The sequence below is a fragment of the Mustela nigripes genome, chromosome 2 (genome assembly GCF_022355385.1).
Source record: "Mustela nigripes isolate SB6536 chromosome 2, MUSNIG.SB6536, whole genome shotgun sequence".
Lineage (NCBI taxonomy): Eukaryota > Metazoa > Chordata > Mammalia > Carnivora > Mustelidae > Mustela > Mustela nigripes.
This window is the reverse complement of record NC_081558.1, coordinates 2,991,874-3,012,248: the sequence shown is the minus strand read 5'-3', so window position 1 is coordinate 3,012,248 and position 20,375 is coordinate 2,991,874. Positions and strand designations below refer to the sequence as shown.

Sequence of the window (20,375 nt, the reverse complement as noted above, 5' to 3'; positions counted from 1 at the left end):
GCGCCAGGATCAGAGCAGGCCTGGTCCGGGTGCGCGGGGGAGCTGCAGATCCTGGGTTCAGTAGGCCCCGTGGGCAAGGAGTGTGACTGTGCAGAGCGGGTCACTAGACCGGGCTCTAGCAGAGTCCGGGAAGAACCTTCTTAGCCTGGAGTGGGGAGAGGCGAGGAGGGCAGCTGTCCTGGTGTCTGCCCAGTGGGAGCTTGTCCCCGCCGGGACTCAGACTGGCACTGTGGAAGCAGAGGTCAGGGCCTCCAGATCCGGCCTCCACTGTGTCCCTCTGCTGTGTTCCGTCTCCGGGACAGCAGCATGTGGAGCCTTGTCATCTGGCTCCTCACTGCGCCGTGACGGTCACTGGGTGGTGGTCCCCCGTCTGCCTCGCCGCTTCCTCCTGAAGTCACTTCTTCCCAGTGGTCAGTGGCCAGCTCAGATTTTGGGGTGAAGCCAGACAGGTGACCTGGAGGCGTTTTCTTACTTGAGGGTTCCCCCTGGCATTCGGACAGTGTGTGCCAAGCAGGGCAGCGGCCATTGGGACCTCGTGGGCCATTCGGCTCATCACCGTCCAGGCAGCACAGCGTTTCTCTCCCCATGCCAGCCCAGTGTCCCGTCCTTCATCTCCGGGAGCCGAGAGCCAAGCTGTCCTGAGCTGCGTTTGTGCCAGGTTGTGGGAGGCTCGAGCCAGCCCGGGACGCGACATCAAGGACCGGCCCTATGGGTGGCAGAAGACCCCGGGGGTTTCAGCCTTCAGAAGCCTGGTCTGACCGAGGCCCTCCTGCCCGGCTCCTCGCCACAGCTTTGCTGGCTCTGTCCCCAGATGACAGCAGCCCCGCTCTGGCAGGGAAACCAGCAGCTCGCATGGCCCTATAGTCTGGGGGACCTCCGGCTTCTGCTTCTGCGCCAGCATTGAGGCCACCGCCGCCTTCTGCTGAGAGAATGCTCGGGCTTTCAGAGGCCGCGGTGCTTCGGCACCAGAGCTGGCGTCCCCAGGAAGCCCCGACATGCCGCATGCAGGGCTGTGTCTGGGTGTGGGTTGGCCCGCCGGGGCCTGAGCTGGTGGCCATGGCGCCCAGCTGGCGGTTTTCCTGTGGCATCTAGCCTCACAAGATTATTCCTGGTTCATCACTGCCATTGCGCCCTTCCACCAAGGAAAACCCAGTCGGGGCGGCTGGGAGGAGGGCGCGTGTGCCACGAGGCATGAAGGGGGCTGGCAGCTCCGGGGCAGTTTCCCACTCCTGGCATGCCTCGGGGAGTTCTGACTTGTCCCAACCCTGCCTTCAGTGGGGGTGGTGACCTCTTCTCTCCGTCGCCTCCCAAATATTTACGGACCCGTGACAGACGAGTGGCGCTTGGGACAGGAGCTCTCAGTCTTGCTCACATGTCTCCGTCACGTCCTCCGGCTCCTCCCAGGAGGAGGAGGAAGGTTCCTGCAGGCACAGCTGCTGTACCCACGGGCTCCACTTCCCCGTCCCCCACCCCGCCCCAGTCACCCCAGGGCCGGGGCCCAGCACCACGTCTCGTGACCTTTGCTCTCAGAGCCACGGGGGAGCTCCGCCCTGCGTGGCAAGCAGCTCAGCCTCCCGCGGCTCACGAGGGCCCAGGCTTTGGCAGTTTCCCCAAGTGTCCCAGTGACGCCAGGGGCTGCTGGGGGTTCCTGGGTGGGGACGGATGCATCAAGAGGCGGCGGCTTGGGGCAGTCCGTGCAACCCACATGCCATCTCCCCAGAAGCATGCTCGCCTCGCCCTGCCTTTCCAGAAAGAGCCAAAGAGCACAGCAGCTGGTGTCTGTGCCAGCACCCCCTCAGATGGGGGCCCGGGGGCACAGGGCAAGGAGGGAGAGCTGGGTGACGGGGTGTCACGAGACCGAAGACCGTGATGGAAACTAGAGGGGCTTGCTCTGCAGCATTTGGCTCCGAGCCTTCCAGATGTTAGGAGGCGGCAGGGAGGGCGGGTGGAGTTGGAAGGGACCTGGAGGGAGTGTGTCTGTCCTCGGGCTCCATCCCTCCCCTCCCAACCCTGTGCCGTCACCCTGGCTCAGGAATGTCTCAGCTCTGCCCGGGATCATCCCTGGGGCCTCCTGGGGCCTCCCGTGTCCAGGCATTGCGTATGCGGCATTCTGACCCCTCCCCGCAGCCCTCAGAGGCCCACATGGGCCACAAGCTTTCCCCGTATCCTACCGCCGCCCTCCCCCAGCACAGGACACAGTGCAGGTAGACTGGCAAGTCCGACAGGTCTGGGCACAGCACCCGTGTCCTCCACTTACAGTTCCACGGTCTCTTACTCCTCAGTTTCTTCCATCTGTGAAATGGGCCGGCTGGTTCCCCCACCCTCTTGCCTGTACTACACACCGCCTGGCACGCAGTCGGCCAGGAACTTTAGCCCTTGTGCCCCAAACCTGCCTCTCACCCAGAACCCAGAACTCTCTGCCCACCTGGCCCAGCCCTGCCAGTTGGGGCCCTGCCTTTCAGGTCCAGCTCGCAGCCACGGCCCGCTCCCTGCGGGCGTATTTACTCCTCCTTTGTGACTCTCTGTTCTCTGTGTTCTCTGCACTGCACTGCGGTTTCGTCAGACTTTTTCATCTCCCCTGCCAGAGCACTGATCCCCAAGGCCAGGTCAGACTCTCGTGCTCCTTCTGTACCTGCCCCGCTTCAGACATCGGGCATCGCGTAATGTGGTCGTCAGCTGCTCGACCGTTAACTGGGCGCTAGCTGATCGACCCCCGGCCTGACAGCCGTCGCTAACCGGAGCCGCTGTGCTCACATCTGAGAGCCAGGAGGCCTGTTCACCGGCCCAGATCCTCTCATGGCTCGTGTAGGGCCATAGCCGGAGTGGCTGGGCCCCGACCCTTGAGGCCCCCTTTGCCCCAGGGCCCTGGTCTCAGTCACCTGTTCCTTGCTGACAAGCAGCTTCCCCTCTCTGTGCCTGGCATGGCAAAGGTCATCCTGGCACCCACAGATGGGCAGGGAGAAGTTAGCTACATGGACGCAGGAGGGGAAGCCTGGGCCAGGGGAGGTCAGGTGACCTCTGGTGTTACCCTGGGATGTGGTCCTGGAGCGCCGCAAGTGGCCCCCAGACACAAGGTGCAGGGCATGAGTAGGGACACACGCGGCCGTGCACATCTCCCCTCCTCCCAGCACCTCCGTGCCAGCTTCCTCCTCCCCCTCCTCCTCCTCTCCCTCCTCCTTCCTCTCCCTGCCTTGTTTTCTCTTAAACCCTTAGATGATCAAAGCAGGTCTGCCCAGGCCCCTGAGCCCGCAGACGGACCCCTTCATTTCCCGTGTTGCGCGCGTCGATCCGGTTTTCCTGTAGAGACGATTCAGCCGGAGACCGCTGTTGGCTTCCTCCTGCCCCGCAGGATTCACACTGCTTCCCCAGCTGCCACCAAGTAGCCAGTGACCAGCTCCCCATGATCCCCTCCCCCGCCCCCCGAAAGCAGTTTCTCCTGCCCTTCCATGTCCTGAGGCCGGAGCGGCTGCCCCACTGGCTTGCGCTCCTTTCGTGGGTCCTTCCGCTGCGTGTTCTGTTTCTGTCCCGACGGTCAGATTCCCTGCTTCTCTCCAGAGGTCTGGAATGATGACACGGGTATCCGAAAGAACAGCCGCTCCCCCGGACAGTCTATTACTGATGCCCACAGGCCAACCCTTGTGCCTTGAAGTCATGTAGGTGCGCTGGGGTGAAGATCTGGCGCTGTTCCAGGCTTGCTCGTCTCCCAGGCGCCTCGTTTGCAGGGAGTGCTGTCAGCGGACGCAGCTCCACTGCTCATAGACACAGGTGACAGGCCCCCAGAAGAGACCCCCTGCTCTAGCCCTTCGTGGACACAGTCACTGAGCACTACCCTGAGGCCCACCATGCGGGCAGCGCCAGTCCAGGGGCGAGGAGCTCGAGCCGGTCTCGGAAGGCGCGGGGACGCATCTGCTGGGCCGTGGGGAGCCCCCCTCGGAGGCCATCGCCAGGTCCCACTGCCCAGCAGCCTCTTCGCAGCCCTGGGTCTCACCCCGTGGGGGCCACTGAGGGCACAGACTGGCTCCTGAACTGGGGCAGGGTTCTGGAGAAGGTTCTGGCCCAAGCTGGGCTTCGTGTTGGCTCTAAGGAGGCACCGGCCTGGCTTTCTCAGCGGCGGCCTTTATGGGGTTGGAGCCGGTAATTCGGGCTCCGATGAAGTTGGTGGGGCCCGGGATGCTGCGGTTTGCACCCACTGCCACGGTCGTGGCCCTGCAGGAAACTAGGCACTGGTCACCACCCTCTCTGCCTGTGCTGGGGTGGGGGGTGCCGTGGCCATGCAGGGCTCGGCCAGCGGGCTTCCTTCCATGCTGGAAGCCCGTGGGCGTCCCTGGCCGATCTCAGGTGTGGAGAGGAAGAGCGGGCCCCAGCAGGCACCACGCCTGTTTCTTCCCGCCCCGAGAGGGAGCAGGATTGGGCTGTAGGGAGTCCGACCGAGGGCACGTGGGAAGGGAGCTTGGGGTGCGGTGCAGGTTCTGCGGGGGGGCAGGTATTTCCGAGGGGGCGTCTGCTGCTCTTGTTGGATCTGAAAATGTGTGTGCGTTCTTCCTGAGCAGGAACGGGATGTCCGGATCATGGCCTGCCCCGTGAGCAGGGCCCTTTGGGACCCTCCCAGCCCCTCCACTCAGGCAGCACCCCAGCCGCTGGGCCTCCACGGCTGGCTGCTCGGCGACAGGAGGCCCCGGTCCCTAGAAACACCTGCTCCTCCTGCCCGAAGGTGCGCGCTCGTTACCAACACCTGCAGCTCTTCCCCGGCCGCTCGGGCCCGTCTCGGCCAGGCACGGCCTGCCCCTGGCGAGGCCCCCGCTGAGAGCTGCGGCCCTCCGTTGCTACAGTTGGCACATGACTTCTTTGATTTTCCCTTTTTCCTCTTGGCCTCTTGTCATCCTTGCGTCCACTTGTGCCGGTCCAAGACTGAGCTCTGAAGGGAAAGGACGTGGGGAACGGTCGTCTGCTCCGCGAGGGCCTCGAGCCCGGAGCTCCCAGGCGGGGTGAAGGGAGACTAGTAGGGACCCCGCATGGCCTCCTGTGTGCCCCGGTGCAGGGACAGCCTGGGAAATCCAGCCCCACACGTGCTGCCTGCGGAGCTGAGGGCTCTGGGGAGACGGGGAGGCGCCCCTCACGCCTGCCCCCTCCCCAGCCTGCAGGGTCTGCCCGTGGCCCTCCGGTTAGGGGAGGGCTGTGGCTCCTGCCTGTGCGACCTTCCCTGTCTGCCCCGCGCCGTGTCCTCCTGCACGGAGCAGGCCGCCATCCTGGGGCCCCGGAAGGTGTGGTTTTGAGCACTTACGCTTCACCTCCCTCCCAGTTCAGCAGAAGAGTCTCGTCTCGCGTCAGGCAGTGAACTCATTTCCCTCTCTGGCAACCACTGAATATGAGAACGTCCTGTTTTACCGTCATCAAAAGAAGTGAAACTGTCCCACGAAATAAAGTGGAACGCCCCATGATGGCCCAGGGAGAGACCAGGGTCTTTCCTTATGGAGTGACCAGCAGGAGCCCGGAGGGTAGCCCCTGTCCGTCCTGCCGGGTCCCCTAGAGGATGGCGCATGGCCTGAGGCACTGCAGGTGGCAACAGTCACCAGGCAGACCCTGCACCAACCCTGCTTCCTTCCTGTCCCCGCACTGCAGCGGCCTCACCGCTCGCCTGCACTACAGGCCCCTCCTGACCCCCAGGGTCAGCCAAGTAGAAACCCCGACCCACTGGCGCACAGACCCTGTCTGCTCCGGATCCGGGGGTGGGGGACACAAAGCGATGGCCTGCGTCGTCTGCACGTCCGTTCAGCTGCAGGACCGCCTCTCCACTGCAGATCTGCTCGCTTCCCAGAGGTGCCCAGGGAGAATGTGTTTCGGGGAAGTGCTGGCCCCCAGGTTCCAGGATTCCTTCCCAAAGAATTCAGTGCAGGAAAGGGAGCTGTGTGACCCCTGAGCAGAGTTATTCTGGTGAACCTCATCCCCACACGGAGCCGAGCCATGGCATCACTGTCCAGGTGTGGGCCTCTGAGCCCTGAGAGAGAACGTCACTCAGCTGTGGTCGGCCCCACGCGAGTCTGCAGGGGTGGTGGGCCCTCGAGGGGGTAGGCATGACCAGGGAAGGCTTCCAGCAGGAGGCGCCACCCCTACTCTCCCCTCTCCCGCCACCCACCTAGCCGTCAGCCACACCCCTGGGAAGCCATCCTGGAGGGCACACCCCTTCAGCAGCTGCCCTGGCAGTGGACATGGCTGGAAAGCATAGTCAGGCCTTCTCGTCTGAGGCTCATGCTGGTTTCCCTCCTTCTGTCTCCCAGCTGGTCAGCGAGAAGGTCGGAGGGGCTGAAGGGACCAAGCTTGATGAAGACTTCAAAGAAATGGAGAAGGTACCAGGGGAGCTGGTGTGGCCGCCTGACGCCCAGCACTGTCACCCTCCCAGGCCACAGCCACACCACAGCTGGGCTGCGGGAGGTGGGGGGGGGGGGCAGAAGCAGGGGCTGTCCAGGGACTCGAGGTTCGGCCTCCGGCGCCCCAGTGGTTGTGAAAGCCCACGCCTCGCCTCTCTCGACAGAAGGTGGATGTCACCAGCAAGGCTGTGACGGAAGTGCTGGCCAGAACCATCGAGTACCTGCAGCCCAACCCAGGTAGGGGTGCCAGCCGGCTGGAGGGTCTGTGTCAGCCAGGAACCGCCAGTCTCTGGAGCCGAAGGAGGAACGTGTGGGCTGAGAACTGAAGTGCCCGGGAGTAGGCAGGCGGGTTTCATGGGGGGCTGGACCCAGGGGTGCAGAGGTTGCCCTCAGAGTCCTGTGTTTCCTTTCCTCTCCATCAGGCAGCTCTTATTCTGTGTGGCACCCTAGTCCGAAGTCACCCCTACAGCTAGTAGTCCCCACCAGAAAGGGCATCTCTCCCACCTGACCAGCTCTGTGCACCAGTTTGAACTGGCTGCCCACCATTTGCCAGGCCCTAGCTGCAGGCCCAGCTTTGGAGCATGAGTCTCTAGTCTGAGAGAGAGACGGGGACCTTTCCCTGTGGACAGTCCAGATCCGAGTTCCCGCAGTACTCCTACTGACGTGTAGGGACCCGCAGCAGCTCCAGCCGGGTCTACTCGAGGCCCGCGCCAGGGACAGAGCTGAGCGGGCGAGGCTAGCGCACAGCTTCTCCCCTGTGCCAGGCACCTGTATACACCTATGCCTGCCCGCTCACTTCTCTGGGGTGCTAGTCCCCAGGCCCGGAGGGGAGCTTCTGGAGTCGGAGCTGTGCTCCAGGATGCAAAGGCCCGAGGGGCCCAGGGGAGCCGATCACCTGCTCACGGCCAGGGTGGGCAGAGGTGGGAGGTCCGTGCAGGAGATTCTTCTCAGAGCTTGGCCATTAGCAGACCCAGGAACTGAGGTTCCTTGGACCAGGACAGCGCTCTATAAGAGGGTGTTGGGGACAGGCAGCCCGCAGCGCTGGCAGAGTACAGGCCTGTTCTGGAGAGAGACTGGCCGCAGGCCTACCCAGCCCGTTCTCTTCCAGCTTCACGGGCCAAGCTGACGATGCTCAACACGGTGTCCAAGATCCGCGGGCAGGTGAAGAACCCCGGCTACCCACAGTCGGAGGGCCTGCTGGGCGAGTGCATGATCCGCCACGGGAAGGAGCTGGGCGGCGAGTCCAACTTCGGTGAGGGCTCTAGAAGGCCAGGCTGGAGGGCCAGAGCGTCTTGCTGGAGGGTGGGGTGCCACTTCCCGCCATGCTCCAGAGTCCTCTACGGTACCTGTTAATTCCCTGGACGAGGGCGACGGAAGCTCCCAGAACACCCCTCTTTCCTCTGTGGGGATGAGCAAGGAGCGGAGTGTTGCCGCTGGAAAGCCTGCCCTTGAACCACAGCTAACGTGGGAGAAGCTGCGCATGGGGGCATGGGGGGGGTTTGAGCCCCGTCATCCCTGGCTCCTCCTGGCTGGTGGGCTCAGATTCAGACTTCAGGGACCGTCGTTTGGTTCTGAATTCTGGCGTCTGGGCCCTGGGGGGTGAGGGCAGGTTCGCAGTTGGGGGTATCTTGGACCCCAGGCCCTGGCCTCCTATGACCGCTTCTCCCCTACTCCCCCCGCCAGGGGACGCCCTGCTGGATGCGGGGGAGTCCATGAAGCGCCTGGCGGAGGTGAAGGACTCTCTCGACATCGAGGTCAAGCAGAACTTCATCGACCCCCTGCAGAACCTGTGTGACAAAGACCTGAAGGAGATCCAGGTGCGCCCCCACCCCCAGCGTGCCCGCCCTCACCCGGCGCAGGTGCCTCACAGCCCTGCTCCCAGCGTGCCCGGCTTCCTGGAGCCCCAGCACGTACCTCACAGCCCTGCTGCTCCCCCCACCCCCCAGCACCACCTGAAGAAGCTGGAGGGCCGCCGCCTGGACTTCGACTACAAGAAGAAACGACAGGGCAGGATCCCTGACGAGGAGCTGCGGCAGGCCCTAGAGAAGTTCGAGGAGTCCAAGGAGGTGGCCGAGACCAGCATGCACAACCTCCTGGAGACCGATGTGCGTCTGGGCCCTTCCTGGGGGGAGGCTGCCCAAAACTGGGGCCATGGGCGGAGTCACGCATGCCTTACCGGGAGCCTGAAGGGGCAGCCACGGGACTCGAGGGGCCTCCCCCGGCCCTGTGAAGCTTTCAGGTCTCCTCCAGCAGCAGTGCGGGGGTCAGGCGGAGGGGGAGGGTCCCGGTGCCGGGAGCATTCTGGCAAGACTCCCTGAGAGAGGCGGCCTCGCGGGCGGGGGTCCCGGGGGGCTGGCCCCTCAGCGGGCTGCTCCTCGCAGATCGAGCAGGTGAGCCAGCTCTCCGCGCTGGTGGACGCCCAGCTGGACTACCACCGGCAGGCCGTGCAGATCCTGGACGAGCTGGCCGACAAGCTGAAGCGGAGGTGAGCGCCGGCTGTCCCCGCGGGAGCCCCGTCGGGCCTTGTGCTGCACCTTGGAAGCCCAGAGCCGCTCCCGTGGGTCCCTGGGCCGGTGGGGTGGGCATGCCCCGGGGCTGCAGGCTTTGGCAGGACCTGGCCGGTTGGCAGCCTCCGAGCAGGGTCTGAGCTGGAGGAACCGACCGACTGGGAGGCCCTTTGGTTAGACCCGTTGGGCCTCTGCATCCAGGCCGGTCTCAGGGTTCCTCCTCCCACCCCAAGTCCTGGGCAGCAGCATCAACGGTGGGGCTGGGGGTGTCCCTTCCCCTCGGCATGCACAGGACTCGGCCCCTGCTGGCTGCCCACAGCTGACCCTCCCTGCCTGCAGGATGCGGGACGCCTCCTCTCGTCCCAAGCGGGAATACAAGCCCAAGCCTCGGGAGCCCTTCGACCTTGGGGAGCCTGAGCAGTCCAATGGGGGCTTCCCCTGTGCCACGGCCCCCAAAATCACACGTAAGCAGTGGGGAGGGGCCACACAGCCTGCTGCTCCGTCCAAAGCGTGGAGCCAACCGCCGCCCCTGCCCCCCACCCCGGGGAAGGGGCCCAGCCCAAGGTTCTCAGTCCCCCTTTCTGCTTTGTCTGCAAGCAGCTTCGTCATCTTTCCGGTCATCGGACAAGCCCATCCGGACCCCCAGCAGGAGCATGCGTGAGTGTCCCTGCGGGCACAGGCCCTGCCCTCACAAGCTCCCCACTGCAGTGTGACACGCGGTTTTCTGGTCTGTCCAGAAGGACCCTTCCCCTCCCCTTCTCTGGTGGAAGCAGACGCCCCTGGGATCAAGTCCTCTTGGCCCATCTTGGGCAGGGAAGGAGTTAGGCCCTGGAGCCTGCACGGCACAGCACGGCATCTCTGGGTTCCCCATCCACAGCACCGAGGGTGGCCAACAGCTTCTAGGCTCTCTGACGGGCCGCCTGAGGGCTTCTGGTCATTCTGTCCCCCTGATGCCCCTGGGCATCCCCGGCTCCTCCCAGGCGTGTTTTGGTGCCAGTGGACGGAGCCCATTTCCATCCCTCTTGGCCCTTGTCCCTCCTTTCTGACGAGGCCGGGGGACGTCGGGACCAGCGGCAGCTGTCCTGCAGGGGACACAACCAAGCTGGGGTGGGGTGGGAGGGGGCCCGGGGTCTGAGCCAAGCCTCTGCCTTCAGCCCCCCTGGACCAGCCAAGCTGCAAAGCGCTGTACGACTTCGAGCCCGAGAACGCCGGGGAGCTGGGCTTCCATGAGGGTGACGTCATCACGCTGACCAACCAGATCGACGAGAACTGGTACGAGGGCATGCTCCACGGCCAGTCGGGCTTCTTCCCCCTCAGCTACGTGGAGGTGCTGGTGCCCCTGCCCCAGTGAGGCCCGGCCCCGGCCTGCGTCCCAACTGCCTCAGCAGCCAGGGCTGTGCATCGGCGCTCTGGGGCTGGGATGGGGGAGGCGGTGGCAGGCGCCGCCGGGGAGGCAGGGCCCGCTGCCGCCAGCACTCGTCCACATCCCCCTCTGCAGGCAGCAGTCTCGGGGCCGGGCAGTATTTTCCCTCCCGGTCCCCGCTGCTCCTGGACTGCCTGTCCCCAGTCCTGTGCCCCGAGGGGGCTGACACTAAGGTGCTCTGAGAAACACTAACTTCCTCCTGCCCCTCCAGGACCGCCCTCCAGGAATGGGCAACTCCAGGTGTGCCCCCTCACGCACACACACACGTGTGTGTGCACACATGCCCTGTCCTGTCCCTGCTTTGTCCCCTCTATTCTGGGCTGTCCCCCACCCCCTAGGAGACCTGCCATTAACAGGGTAAGAGAATGTCCACGCCACTGGCTGTTCTGAGCAGGACCCCTAGCCCAGGCTCACCAGCCGGCTTTTAAATAGCCCCGCAGCACTCCTTCCCAGCCCCAACCCCAGGGTTCCCCAGGCCTCGGCACACCCATGGTGCCACCTCCCTGGGGACACACAATCCTGGGGTCCTCAGGGTTCCCCTAAAGACTGACCCTTTCCTGAGCAGCCTTGGAGCTGCTGGCGTCTCCCTCCTGCAGGGCGCTCAGCTCTGTACAGCGGCGCCCCCCCCCCCCGTGTCCTGCACCCTCTCCTTAGTTCCCATATGCAGGGTGCCCCAGACAAGCACACAGACGTTTCTCTCTGGCACGAGCTGCCACCAACAGCTGTGCACACGGCACACACGTGTGCACCACAAACGGGACCACAGGAGTCTCCAGCCTCTGCTCTGCTGACGGTCAAACAGAGGCTTTGATGAATGTTCCCAGACCTCTGGCTGCTGGGACTGACCTCAAGAGGGTCCAGGCACCTCCCCCCTCCTCAGCCGGCCGCCGTCCCTGCTGCTGACAGCGGCCCCAGCCATCTCCCTACAGACCCAGGCAGGTGGCTGCCCTGAGCAGCAGAGCCCAGCCCCGCAGCCACTTCCTCTCTTGCCTAGTCCAAAAATCGGCTCAACTCGGGGACTTCGGGACTGATCACATTCCCCTCCTCTGATGACTCAGCAAAGCCCTGGGGACACCAGGCTCTGCTCCTCCTTGAGCCCCCCCACCATTGCCATTCGTGGGGGGAGGCACTGACCTCCTGGCAAAGATGACCAGCATCGCCTTGGTCACAATCGAGGGCAGATCAAAATGTAATCCGGATTTTTTTAAAAAGTATTAAATGTCTCTTTCTAGAGCCTCTTGCTTGGTTGAGGTGCAGGGTGGGTCTTCCCCCAACTCCTCTAGACCCTCATAACTCCCCTGAAGGGACCTCTGTCAGGGCAGGGCCCACTCCTGGGGTGGGGACCCACCCCCCAGGAGCCGGGGAGGGCCAGCTGGCCTCTGTCCAGCTGCCGGCACCGGCCGTGGATGCCCCCCACCACAGCTGCACGACACGTGTCCCCTCCTGCACCGACCAAGGGGCCATGCCACCCAGACAGCCGCCCACGTGCCTGGTGACCAGTGTGGGGAGGGGGCACCCCCCAGGTGAGACACATGCCCAGGCTCTTTGTTTCTCCCCTTTATTGCTGCACCACAACAAAGCCCCCGACCCATTCCCCCTCAGCCGGAACCACTGGGGGTTCGGAGGACGACCTCGGAGGCGGTGCCTCAGCTCCCTTGTTTAAGAAGGCTGTAGACCTGCTCCAGTACATGGCACAGGCCCTGGTCCTTGGGTGTCCTGCTGGCCAGGGACATCTGAAACGAGCAGGGCTGGCACCTCAGGGCTGGGCCCCATGGTCCTGGCATCCCCCCGCCCCCATCCCGGCAGAGGAGCTCTACTAACAGAGGTACACAGTAGCGTCCTGAGAGTGAGGTTTTATTTTTAAAGGAGGCGGCCCACTCGTGTGTGTTCTGGGTTTGGGCCGAGGAAGGGCATCCTTTCTGCACATTCCACATCCTGCTCTCTCCCCAGCTGCCTCCCTGCCAGGATCTCACCATCTCACACCTCCTGCATGGGGAGCTGCCCCCCCGCCCCCACCCCACCAGCCCAGTGACAGCTCCAAGCTCTGGTCACTCTTAAGTTTGAACAAAACAAGCAAGCATGCAAAACTGTCTCTCTACCCAGTGGAGTTGAAGATGCCGTCTGAGAAGGACTTCTATGCCGGCAGTCAGTCAGACACCCTCCCCAAGGTCACCAAGCCCTTAGGAGTCCGCCTAAATGACTGTAGGGCCAGAGAGCTGGAGAAACCCTTCAGGGCACCAGCCGCTCTCTGGCGACTGCGGCTCTGGCTTGGACCGTGGCCCCCTCTGTGCTCCCTGCGGGCGCCTAGGCTGGGAGACGCCCGTGTACTTCTCTCCAGCCTGTGCTCCCCAGGCCTTTATGCCATCATGTGTCACCACCCACCTGTGGCCAAACCAGACTCCTTTTCGTCAGCTTTCGGTCCAGAACAACTTAGGACACCCTGTGTCTCAGGCCGCCCATGGTAGATCCTTGGGGGCCCTCCGGGAACTGTCTTCCTCAAGGGGCTCGCAGGAGGCTGGGGGCACGAGTCTTACCTTCAGCTTGTCCAGGTACGTGTGCTCCTGGCTCCAGGGCTCCTGGAACTTCACGAGGTCCGGGGCGCCCTTGTAGAACTCCACCAGCAGCATCTAGAGGACAGGGGGCCAGTGGAACCCCCTCGCCCTGCCTTCCCGCACCAGGCGCTCAGGATACAGCAGTGAGCCACCCCTTGGGGGGCTCCTGGTCCTATACAGCACACCAGAGCCACCCAGGACCCCAAGACAGACCACGGAGGAGCACCCCCAGAGGGAAATGGAGGCACCGGTGATTGTGAATTCGTACCCCCGCCCCCTTGTATAGCCTCCTCCCAAACAATAGCCGATCGGCAGTACCACGGTGACCTACTAGCTGTTTTTAAAATGGCTGTTGGAACATGGGCCCTAAAAACATTCACCTGGCACCACCGGAAAGCCCTCACTTGTCTTCATTTGGACAATTGGGGGCACGTGCAGAGGCACGAGGCAAGTTCCGGAACAGCAAGGAGCGCGGGGGGGGGGGGGGGGGGGACGGGACAGGTGGGCAAGAACCTGGGACTGGAGAGGCAGTCCCTCTCCAGGGCATTCAGCCACCAGGAGTCCTGCACTATCGCCACAGGCCAGCTGGGGCCCTAAAGCCCCACCCTCTCCTCTCTGGGGCCCCGCCCACCCCGCCCATCCCCCCGGGAGTGGGCTCACCATCTCATGCAAGATGTCATTAGTCAGGAAGTTGTCCTGGACGTAGGCCATCTCCACGTCCATGGGGATGCCGTAGTCACTGGGCCTTTGCTGGCAGGGACACAAGCCAGTCACCCTCAGCCACCTCCAGCCCCCTGTGTCCCATGAAGGATGTGCCCTGGGCCAGCAATCGGCCAATCAAGACCCCAGGCCCGGTGGGCCCTGCCCCCAGCACAAGAGGCCAGGAATAGCTCTCCCAACCCCATTCTGACCCCAGGACAGGTTCGGAAGGGGGCCGTCTCCGTAACGCGGGCAGCATGCTCCCCATGGGGGCCACACCTCTTCAACAGCCCGAATCTCAGTGCCATGGTTATGCTCTCATTTCACCCGGGACGCTGAGGCCCCGCCCCCGCAGCGCCGGCCCCGCCTCCCCAGCGGCCCCGCCTACCTCAGGGGGCGGCATCACCCAGAACGGCGAGATCTTGGACTCAGGGCCAGGATTGCCAGAGTAGTAAGGGGCTGCAGGAGGAGAGTGAGAGTGGGGGCTGGGCGGGATGGGGAGGTGTTGGGGTCGGAGGCCCAGGGTGGGACCGGGCCGCTGCACTTACAGCAGAGCAGGGCGAGGCAGGGCTGGAAGCCGTTGCTGGAGCCCTGCAGGCGCAGCTGGTAGTCCATCTGCGAGTCTATGTCCCGCAGCGACGGCAGCGCAGGGCTGTGCGGGTGGCTGTGGTACCAGCCCACCAGGGACAGGCCCCGCAGGAGCAGGCTCTGGTAGATCTGGGGGCACAGGCGAGGCTGGGGTGGGCGGGGTGCACGCCGGGGGGGGCTCTACCAGCCCGTGTGTGCACCCACCTGCCGCGCTCCATCCCCAACATGAGGCCAGCACTACCTATGTGCTTGGTGTGTACCAGGCCTGGGGACAGTGGTGTCCCAGACCCTGCCCCCACCACCCTCCATGAGGCCAAAGGAGGGGGGCACAGTCAACAAATCCATAAAATGCACCTGTCACCAACCAACGGCTAAAGTTTACTGGGGGCACTGCAGTATCCCTAGTTCAGGGAACAACTCCCGGCACCCAGTAGGCGCCCAAATAGTTAAACAAGCAGCTAGGTGGGTGTGTGTGCACTGGAGCAGGCCAGGCGTCTCCAGAGGCCTGAAGCAAGTAGAGGCAAGCGCTAGCCTGAGGACCAAGAAAGGCAGGGCCCGGGAGACGGGCGCACCAAATGCACGCCTGTTCGCATGCCCCGAGAGCCCCTGGCGGAGCAGGGAGCAGGCGGGCTGGAGCGCTCGGCCCAGCGCCAGGCACGTGCAAAGCCTCACTGTGCAAGCGCTATCAGGACGGCCCCTGATACACATCTGGAGACGGGGGTTCAGAGGGAAAGGGGGCTGGCCACCTGTGCCCAGAGAAAGGATGACCATGGGGTCACACACACACATTTGCACACGTGTTGAACTAGGACACTGTGCTAGCCACCAGGACATGGTAGTCAAGACAGCTGTGTCTACCCTTGCCCTCCCCAGAGCACCCTGACTCCAGGTGTCCCCTCACCTCCTCTTCCATGGCGGCGGCCATATCCGCGTCCCCCAGGCGGCTGCGACAGGGGAAGGCTCTCAGCACCGTGAGCACTGCGCAGAGGCGGGGGGAAGGTGTAGACATCAACCCTGGCCCCCAGCACCCCCCTGCCCACTTGGCCCCGAATACCCACTCTGGCTGTTGATGTCCCAGCGGCCCCCCAGGTACCCCACGACCTCGCTGCGAGTCAGGTGGCTGTGGAAGTCCTGGGGAGGGGACGGACATTGGAAGAGTGGCTCAGGCTGCGGCCCCACCCCAAAGCCTATCCTCGGGCCCAGAGCCCTGGCGATGTGCAGAGCCCACCCCACCCGCCTCCGTCGGGACCTTGAGTGCCTACAGTTTCTCGGCAGTGACAAAGCACCTTCCTGCCCTCACAGAGCTAACATTCCAGGGACCCCTCCCAGGTGCCCCAGCCACCTGCCCGGGCCTGGCCCTTGGCCCACAAGGGACAAGGGGGCAGCAGGGCACGCACCAGCAGGAACAGCACGTTGCTGGAGACGGCCACGTTGAACGGCTGGAACTTGTTGATGGCAGCGAAGGACGTGACTTCCACCAGCGTGTGGGGGTTCCTGTCGGAGCCAGACGGTCCCACAGCCCCATAGCTTCAGGAGCCAGCTCCCCAGGCCTCTGGAGCCAGCTCTGAGCACGGGAAGCCTTGTGCTCACCTACTTGGCCCCCCCCCCACTCCCACAGAGCGCGAGTATGCCGGGGGATGAGGGGGCGGGCACAGGGGTATCTGACCTGGCAGAGTCGCGACTGCCCAACATACAGTAGCGCACGGGCACCCGGATCTTGTTTTCCACCCGCTTCCCGGGGGGCACGGCCTCTGCACAGCGTGGGGTAACGGAAAGAAGGCAGCATCAATCCCGTCCAGCCCAGAACCGGAAAACACAAGCCCAGGCAGCCCAAGAAGGGAAAACCTCCAGAGGCCGCAGAATGGAGAGATTGGGCGGCAGGTTAACAAATCGGGAAAAGGAGATTAAAATGCCCATGAAGGGCTTAGGAAACCAGGTGAGGACCTCAGAAAACCAGGCTGGGGGCCAAAGGAATCAGGCGACGAGGCAAGGAAGTCCTACAGGGGGTCGTGGAAATCAGGCAGCAGGGGAAGGAAATCAGGCAGCAGGGGAAGGAAATCAGGCAGCAGGGCTAGGAAGTCAGCCAGGCAGAAGAAAGGCCAGATCCAGCCGCGGCCACTTCGCTCACCTGAGTTGTGCCGGTCTCCTGTGCCACCCCCTCCCTTCCCTAAGCCTCTCACCTGGGTGGGGAGGCTCCAAGGGTCCCTTCCCCGGTGGTCTCCGACTCTTGTCCTCCGTCGAGACCCCCGCCAGAACCTCCTCCTCATCTTCCTCCATCAACAGCTCCTCCTCCTCCCCTTCACTGGCCGGGCTCTGGGGGAGTGGGGGTGGGGGACAGCCACAGGACCCTCAGCTGGGTGCTGCCCACTCTCCTCACCGCGGTCTACCCAGAGGTCCACTCAGACCGGAGGTGGGCCTGAGCCTTCGGTTCCTGCCATTGCCCTAGATGTCCACTAGAGGGAGGGAGGGAGCCAGCAGAGGCAGCCTATGGTTCGGCTGCAACTCCGATTTGAGAGCCTGGCAGAAGATGCAAACTTTGCCTCTCCTTTTCACAAGCTGTGTGGCCTCCGGCAAGCACCCTGACCTCCCTGAGCTCTAGCCTCCTCATCTGTAAAACCACACAATGACCTCCAGATGCACAGGGACAGCATCCAGGTGAAATAAGATAATGCCTGGAAAGCCATTAGCATGCCCCTTGTCAATTCATACTCACTGGGCAAGCAAGGGTCGACAGGGATTACGTTATCAGATTCTCTCAGTAATCCCTCCTACTGCTCTCCCTTTAACTGCCACCGCTGGGGTGACTTCCCAGTGTCCAAATCCAACAGTCACATAGTCTCTGTCCCCGCCCCCTCGCTACGATGTCTCATGGACCCTCCTTCTCTTGGGAGCTTTTCAGGGACCTGGCTCCCCTCCCACCTCTCCAGCCCCCTCAGTCTCCCACCCCTCCCCAGATGCCCAGGGTGGGTCCTCGGGCCTCTTCTCTCCCCACCTGCTCCGCTGCCAGGCAGCCTCATTCACCATCCGCTGCACCCCCAACCGGTCTATGGCGAGATGATGCCCACAGTCCCATCTCCAGCCGGGCCCTCCCCTGAGCTTAACTTGGGAGTCCAGCTAATCCTGGAGGTCTCTTTGCAGGGAGCTCTGAGGCATCTCACGCTCAGCTCGGCCACACTGCAGCCGACTGTCTCCCCACACCTGCTCCTCCCCAATCCCCATTATCTCTGACCATGGCGACTCTAGCCATCCACTTGCTCAGAGCAAAACTGCCCTTAACACCAACATCTCATGTAGCAGCAAATCCCATGAGACCCACTTTCAAAATAAGCCAAAACCCGCCCACTTCTTCCCCATCCATTGTTGGACTGTCCCACCCCATCATCTCCCCATCTGGACCAGTTCAGTCTCCTGCATACTGGTCCCCAGCTCCCACCTTCGCCCCGCCCCCTAGGCTGTACCGCATACAGAGGCCACCAGAGGGCGCCGTGGGCACCTGAGTGAGGTCTGTCCATCCTCTGCCCCTAGCCTTCCAGGGCTCCCAAGTCCTCCCTGCCTGTTTCCAGCCTGCCAGCGGCCCTACAGATCTCAGCCCTGCCAGCTAGATATACATATCTGATACATACGGGTACTGGGATCATCTCTTATTTTACGTACAAAGATTTAGGACCCAGAGAGGTCCTTGGCTAGGTCCACCCAGTTGGTGAATATACAAAGATCTATAATTATCATAGCATTGGAAATTCTCCCAGATCTGGTCCCTGCCAGCCAATGTTCCCAGTCCCCTCAGCTCCCTAAGCCACGTTAGCCTCCAGCTCCATCAGCTAATCAGGGCTCCGCAAGTGCTGTGTTGCTTTCTAACCAACGTGGCTTGACTGTGTCATTCCCTTGGCAAACTCTCTTCACCTTGCTCTCACGAACTCCTACTCATCCCATGGGGCCCCAGCTCCAATGCCCTTACTCTGGGAAACCTTTTATCCTTGCTCCAGGAGGTTGAGCAACGCACCTCATCGGCAGCAGCCGTGGGGATGTGGAGCTGGTGTCGCCGGAGCCAGGCTGCCTTGTACTTGTCCAGTTTCTGGCCCTTGTACTTGACAGAAGCCCAGCCGCACCCGGACTTCTTGGCCGGGTTCACCAGCTTTTTGCAATGGGTTGCCCAGGCACTGGGAGAGTTGAACACCTGCCCAGTTTCCTGCCACACAATCCTCCCGTCCGGCTGCAGGTCTCCCAGGAACTTCTTCCCCTGCAGTAACAGCGGCCTGGCTGGGCCCAGAGCTGGACCCACCAAGACACCTCCAGGAAGCCCTCCCTGACGCCCTGCTGCTCCCCAGGGCTTGGCACTTGGCACTTCCACTTACAGCGTACCTCCCAGGAAGCCTTCTGGCTTAGGGACCTCCCAGCACCTGTGTGTCCATTATCACAGTGCTCATCAGCCTGGACTGAAAGTGTCCAGCTCTGTGTCTCCACCTTCTCACTGGACCACGAGTCCCCAAAGGGCAGGGACGGGGTCTGCCGAGTCCCCAACACGAAGCGCACAGCCAGGCGCGGCAGGCGCCCCATTCATAAACTGCTCCCACGCACAGACCCACAGCAACAGCAGCAAACCCGAAAAGCACTCCCGGGATACCAGGCACCCGGCTGGGCGATGTATTCATTTAATCCTCATACAACTCCGTGAAGGGAAAAAAAGAAAATCCCATTTTATATATGAGGACACTAGGATATGGAGAGGCTGAGCAAGGTGCCACAGCCAGGAAAGCGGCGGTGTCCTCTCCCGAGCTCAGTTTCTCCTTTGTGCAACGGGGTATTGGGGAAACGAGGTCCTCCAGCCCGGAGGGGCTCCTGCGGGGTCTGCATGCTCCGTGTTTCGGCTTTGCCTCCCCACACCCGGGCTCGACCGGCGGTCAGGGAGCTCTGGGCCTCAGTTTCCCCTCCCTGCCCTAGTCGAGATGGGATGGGGGTAGGGGCGCTCACCAGGTAGTAGATGGACAGCACCCCGGCGCCCGGCTCCAGCAGCGCATCTTTGAGGAGCACCCTCAGCGTGACCGCGCGCCGGGTGAGCGCACCCCCCGGCCCCCCGCAGCCCCCCGCCCCGGCCCCGATCCCGCAGCCGCCTCCTCCTCCGCCGCTGCCGCCGCCGCCGCCGCCGACACAGCTGCCGCCTCCGCTACGCGCGCCGCCCGCACCAGCCGGGCGCTCGGGGTCCTCGGCCTCCGCCTCGTCCTCATCCTCGTCCGGCGCCTCCTCGCCGGCGCCGCCCGCCGGGGACAGCGGCTCCGGAGCTGCGAGCAGCGACCGGCTGCATGGGCCCGCGCGCCCCCGGCCGCCCAGCCCCCGCGCCGGGTGCCCCCCGACCCCCGCCGGCCCCGCCAGCCCCGCCGTACCTGCCATGGCCGCGCCGCCCGGCGCCCCGACCGCCCCGCGCGCCCCGTGCGCCCCGCGCGCCGCGGGCCCTTTCTTCCCGGCACGTGACACGGCTCCGCCCCGAAGGGGAGGAGCCCCAGCCTGGGGGCGGGCGGGGAGCCGGGGGATTCAGCCCTCCCGGACCACTCGGAAGACGGAGGCCCGAGGCTGCCTCCCGTGGGAGGCGCGTGGCAGCCTACGAGTGGGGAAACTGAGGCTCCGGGACTTCCGCTTTCGGGGAACTAGTGCCCGCCCTGGACGAGGCCTGGAGCCGCCGGCCGTTCAGCTCAGGGGGACGAGACGGGAAACGAGGGGCCGGAGAGCTCGGTCGTTGAGACTGAGGCCCGGAGAACGAGCCAGAGTGCCCTGGGGCCGCAAGCAGAGCCGGGAAGGGGCCGCGCGCCACGGTTCTGAAGCGTCCCGGCCGCACCTCAGTCTCTAGAGGGTTAACTTCCACCCCTGAACTGATTCCACGGTCGGACCGAGCCCAACAGCCAGTTATAGGAGGGTCACTTAAACTTTAACCAATAGGCAGCAGTCGCTGGATTCCCTCTCAGCCAATCAGTGTTAAGCTACTGCTTCCGCCAAGCTCGTCCCCCTCGGCCAATCAGCAGGAGTTCCTGAGGTTCACGCATCCATTCAGTGGTAGGCATTGGTCCTCCGGCAGCCAGTCAGGTCCCGGGTCTGACACGCGCCCGCCGACTGGCGCGCCCCCCCTATTTCCCACGCCCCCTTGCGCGGGGTGTTAGTAGGCGGGGCCGGGCTGCGCGCCCGCGGTGTGGGTGCGTCCCTGTCCTTTGTCCCCGGTCCCTGTCCCGGGACCTTTGCTCCGAGGCGCAGC

General features: G+C 63.9%; 2 protein-coding genes across 5 annotated transcripts in view; one reads left to right on the top strand and one right to left on the bottom strand.

Moving 5' to 3' along the window:
* Positions 1 to 11,528, top strand: part of SH3GL1 (SH3 domain containing GRB2 like 1, endophilin A2) — a 29,961-nt gene extending 18,433 nt beyond the window's left edge. The window contains exons 2-10 of one of the 2 annotated variants that reach the window (XM_059388688.1): positions 6,276 to 6,344; positions 6,530 to 6,602; positions 7,474 to 7,617; positions 8,049 to 8,182; positions 8,312 to 8,470; positions 8,747 to 8,850; positions 9,212 to 9,336; positions 9,473 to 9,529; positions 10,027 to 11,528. In XM_059388688.1, the coding sequence (XP_059244671.1) occupies positions 6,276 to 6,344; positions 6,530 to 6,602; positions 7,474 to 7,617; positions 8,049 to 8,182; positions 8,312 to 8,470; positions 8,747 to 8,850; positions 9,212 to 9,336; positions 9,473 to 9,529; positions 10,027 to 10,223 (1,062 nt within the window). In that variant the 3' untranslated portion in view covers positions 10,224 to 11,528. The remainder of the gene's footprint in view (positions 1 to 6,275; positions 6,345 to 6,529; positions 6,603 to 7,473; positions 7,618 to 8,048; positions 8,183 to 8,311; positions 8,471 to 8,746; positions 8,851 to 9,211; positions 9,337 to 9,472; positions 9,530 to 10,026) is intronic. The other variant, XM_059388690.1, reaches the window with a different exon arrangement.
* Positions 11,529 to 11,837: 309 nt separating this feature from the next.
* Positions 11,838 to 19,558, bottom strand: MPND (MPN domain containing). Of its 3 annotated transcripts, XM_059388685.1 has the most exons (13): positions 19,516 to 19,548; positions 19,106 to 19,413; positions 18,138 to 18,374; positions 16,315 to 16,447; positions 15,801 to 15,885; positions 15,532 to 15,628; positions 15,193 to 15,265; positions 15,036 to 15,112; positions 14,095 to 14,263; positions 13,935 to 14,005; positions 13,508 to 13,597; positions 12,830 to 12,922; positions 11,838 to 12,028 (listed from the first exon to the last, which is right to left on the bottom strand). In XM_059388685.1, the coding sequence occupies exons 1-13, from the start codon at positions 19,520 to 19,522 to the stop codon at positions 11,942 to 11,944; spliced, it is 1,527 nt and encodes a 508-aa protein (XP_059244668.1). In that variant the 5' UTR covers positions 19,523 to 19,548; the 3' UTR covers positions 11,838 to 11,941. The 3 variants fall into 3 exon arrangements, with proteins under 3 accessions (XP_059244668.1, XP_059244669.1, XP_059244670.1); XM_059388686.1 differs by lacking the exon at positions 15,193 to 15,265 and having other exon boundaries at positions 15,532 to 15,698; positions 19,516 to 19,558; XM_059388687.1 differs by lacking the exons at positions 11,838 to 12,028; positions 12,830 to 12,922 and having other exon boundaries at positions 13,509 to 13,597; positions 15,532 to 15,698; positions 19,516 to 19,551.
* Between the last annotated feature and the right edge of the window lie 817 nt (positions 19,559 to 20,375).